Genomic DNA, 3699 nt, shown 5'->3' with positions numbered 1-3699 from the left:
CTCACTTACCAATACATGGCGGGTCTCACTTACCAATACATGGCGGTTCTCACTTACCAATACATGGCGGGTTCTCACTTACCAATACATGGTGGGTTCTCACTTACCAGTACATGGCAGGTCTCACTTACCAATACATGGCAGGTCTCACTTACCAATACATGGCGGGTTCTCACTTACCAATACATGGCGGGTTCTCACTTACCAGTACATGGCGGGTTCTCACTTACCAATACATGGCGGCTGAGGTGCCTAACATCTTCGCCAGAAAAGTTATACACATCCCAGACCCACATCCTACTTCAACACAGCATGTTGGTCTGAAAGTCAGATTAAATAAACTCAAATTATGATAAAAATTGTTAAATCAAAGCAGTATAACTGTTTACACCATTCTTATATGAAAGTGAGCAAAGAATTTATGATTCCAAGCTATTTCTTACCTACACTTTGGTGTATTATTGTCTGCTTATGAAACGTTTACCAATGTTTATTATGCAAAGAAATATATTTGTTTTTATTAACTTTTAGTTTATTTAAGTTAATCCTTTTCTAGAAAGAGGAAGATTATATTTTACTTGTATATGTATATTTAATTATGTGACAAAAACAAATTGTGACTAACATATATTACTATATTAACATGACGTCTACAAAGGAGGATTATCTCCCTGGTACATGAGAAGATGTGTTGGAGTTTCAGTGCATCATGTCAACTCAAATCATGTTTCTAACTGCTTATTATAAATACATATTATTCTCAGTCCCTGGTCAATCTCGTGAGCCAATTTAACAGTCGCAAGTCAGCTGAAACAGAGTTACATATTGCTGCATATGTAGACCACTGATCCAGGTCATGTTGCAGCGGTTGCAAACATTTGTATATATATATGGCTCGATATCTTTTTCGACAGGTCAGCGGCAGTCACACAAGATTTACCTGGGACTTTTCTTCTCATATATATGAGCTAAACATGTATACGTAGTTAGATGCAATTAAAAGCACTTTAAAGAGTTTAATTCTTTTAAGTTTTGTTGTGAATTTGAACTACATTGTACATATAAATGTAGTAACCACCATTTCACTCAGTTTTGCTCCGATGACATCGTTGTAAACTAGCTAGTAGCTTGTGGTGATGCATAGAATTCAAACTACTTGCTAGCTTACAACTTTGTGTGTTTTTATTTCACTTTATTACCCATTTTAGTAATAAAATAAGTACTGAAATGGGTAACTAGCTGTTACCCGAATGCAAGATTATTACCCATATGCGCCGTTGTGCCCAACCTGATATGACAGAGGCATAATCATCACCATAAACTTTATGATAAGAAGGTCTTTACCAGGTCGTGGAAAACCACTATAACTTGCGTATAATATGCAAACTCGCCTATAATACGCCAATAGGGGTATGGATTTGTTACTAAAAATAGCCAAAATCACTTTAATCTGAACTTTTTCAAATTGTTTGTCCCAGTCGCATTTATTCAGTCATGAAACATAATACAAATGCAAAAATAAACTTTATTTGCATGTGGGAAAGTACAAATAGATGCAATATTTCCGGGAAAGTTACATCAAGTTTCTAAGTAGCCAATTCTTTCAGTAAACATCTTTTAGCAAAATATTATTTACCTTGTCGTAAATCAATGCGATTTTTAATGATATCTTGCAAAAGTTACTGTTAAAGCGATTTGGAATATTTTTAGTAACAAATCCATACTCGAACTGGCGTATAATAGGCGAGTTTGCGTATTATACACAAGTTGGTGGATTTCCCCAACATGTTTACAGCTATATAGGCAATCGGCAGAGTGTACTCGACCTGTCCTGGTCGCTCATTCACAGGACTAGCTATAGGGGTTCGTTAAGAATGTCTATATACACATAGGCTACAGTTTTTACTGCATACTGATGCGGGTCACAAACACGTTCATATTTGGTGACACCGAACGGTTACTGTTTACATTCCCAACAAAATCTCGATTCGTCGATATTGTCTTACTTTCTCTTTTCAAGAAAATCATGCTCTTGAACCAGAGCATCCAGAAACAGAAAGGTGTCCTCGGCCGGCTCATACACGTGCTCAAAGTCCTCCTGTCGTAAGTGAGAGATGTCAGGAGTTGAAAATTTGTCGTTTGACATTTTGCGCCACCGATATCAGTTTTGTGGGTTTTTTCGACAGGAGACTTACGCAAGGGCGACAACTTCAGTTCAAAAAACTTTTCATGTTTAGTCGTTTTACAATCTATTATTATTTTTCATCCTGAAGTTGGATCCCGAGACAATAACGGGAATCCATGTAATTATATTGTATTGGCGAGGTTTACGACTTACATCCAATCCTCAATTTACACTTTACTGAAGTTTCGAACTGTGCAGTATGATCACGGAATTAATACCTAAGTCTGTGGTATGATTAATGATAAAATTGAATGCTAATGACTACTGAGTAGATGTAAAATGTATTGTATATTTGTCTGAGTCCATCTTTTTTCCTATTAAATAATTTACGGTACCTAAATTTGAAAATGTCTGATTTTGAGCTGCAGGTAAGAGCTCAGACATTGTTTTCATTAAAATTAAAAGTTTCAGGAAAAACAAGTAGACCTAATAAAAATTCCCAAAAAATGTCTTGGGTAAAGTTCAAGATTTAGTGGACGGTTCTATTTACTTACATATTGTGATAAACTAGTTAGAATTTGCAGTATAAATAACTGAAGTGAGATAAATTCTGAAAAAATTGAAATTGTCCCCTTTCCCAATAAGGAAATTCTGACCTTAGATGAACTTACTACTCCTAGATTGTAAACACAAAACAGCATAAGCACGTGCTGCAGCACATGGTAAGTGTATACCTTATAATAGGAACAGCAATTCATCACAGAATATATTCTAAAATGTGTATTCCAACTTTAAAATGCACAACATCTTGTGTATATATATTCAGTTTAGGGGTTATGATCAATATATCATATGGTTTACTGGCCCATGTATAGTTTATTATAAGGATTTGGGTATAGGCCACATCGATTTAATCATTATTGCTCTCTTAGTCCACACAGTTCCAAGAATCTCTTTCTGGATATATATGAATATATTTTTCTTAGCAAGGTATATGAATGTATCTTTGATCTAACCATGCCCTTTGCCAAAACAACATGGTCCAGTAAATGTTTTTTTTTATATGTTTGTCTTTGCATAATCCTGAGTTTCTGACTTGTTTCCTAGCACAAGGAACTATAGCCAAAATTGTGTGAATTTGATAACACAATTTGTGCAAAAACAATGCACACATTCACCAAGTCATAACTCCCCTTTGGCTCCATCAAAGGGCTTACATCACAAACACTTCCTGCCAAACCCTCGGATATAGGAGTGTCAGTTTCACTGACCAGAGATGTGAGGATAGTTTGACCTGCTGTGGTCAGAACATGTTCATCAACGATATAAACTAGGATCTTTTAGGAGAGATCAACTCTGTGAACACATTTTAACAATGTGTTGAAAATAGTCCATGGATATATACATCGGCAGTACTCCAGCTGTTGGTTGTTTAGATGTGTTTATTCTAAGGATAGTACACCACTGGTAATCGATGATTTAATATAATCCAAGTGTTGGTCATTTATATTTTCATCACTGAATAACTCGTATTTGGCTCCGCCCACGTGTTCTCTAGAATGTGACGTCACCCA

General features: G+C 35.8%; 1 protein-coding gene across 1 annotated transcript in view; it reads right to left on the bottom strand.

Moving 5' to 3' along the window:
* LOC110451999 (hemK methyltransferase family member 2-like) overlaps nucleotides 1–2172 on the bottom strand; it is a 10329-nt gene extending 8157 nt beyond the window's left edge. Inside the window, exons 1-2 of the mRNA XM_021500243.1 lie at nucleotides 2007–2172; nucleotides 231–320 (exon numbers count right to left, since the gene is read on the bottom strand). Of these exons, the coding sequence (XP_021355918.1) occupies nucleotides 231–320; nucleotides 2007–2146 (230 nt within the window). The 5' untranslated portion in view covers nucleotides 2147–2172. The remainder of the gene's footprint in view (nucleotides 1–230; nucleotides 321–2006) is intronic.
* Between the last annotated feature and the right edge of the window lie 1527 nt (nucleotides 2173–3699).

This window comes from Mizuhopecten yessoensis, unplaced genomic scaffold, assembly GCF_002113885.1.
Source record: "Mizuhopecten yessoensis strain PY_sf001 unplaced genomic scaffold, ASM211388v2 scaffold6361, whole genome shotgun sequence".
Lineage (NCBI taxonomy): Eukaryota > Metazoa > Mollusca > Bivalvia > Pectinida > Pectinidae > Mizuhopecten > Mizuhopecten yessoensis.
Note: the sequence above shows the minus strand (reverse complement) of the source record. Positions and strands in the feature narration are given on the sequence as shown.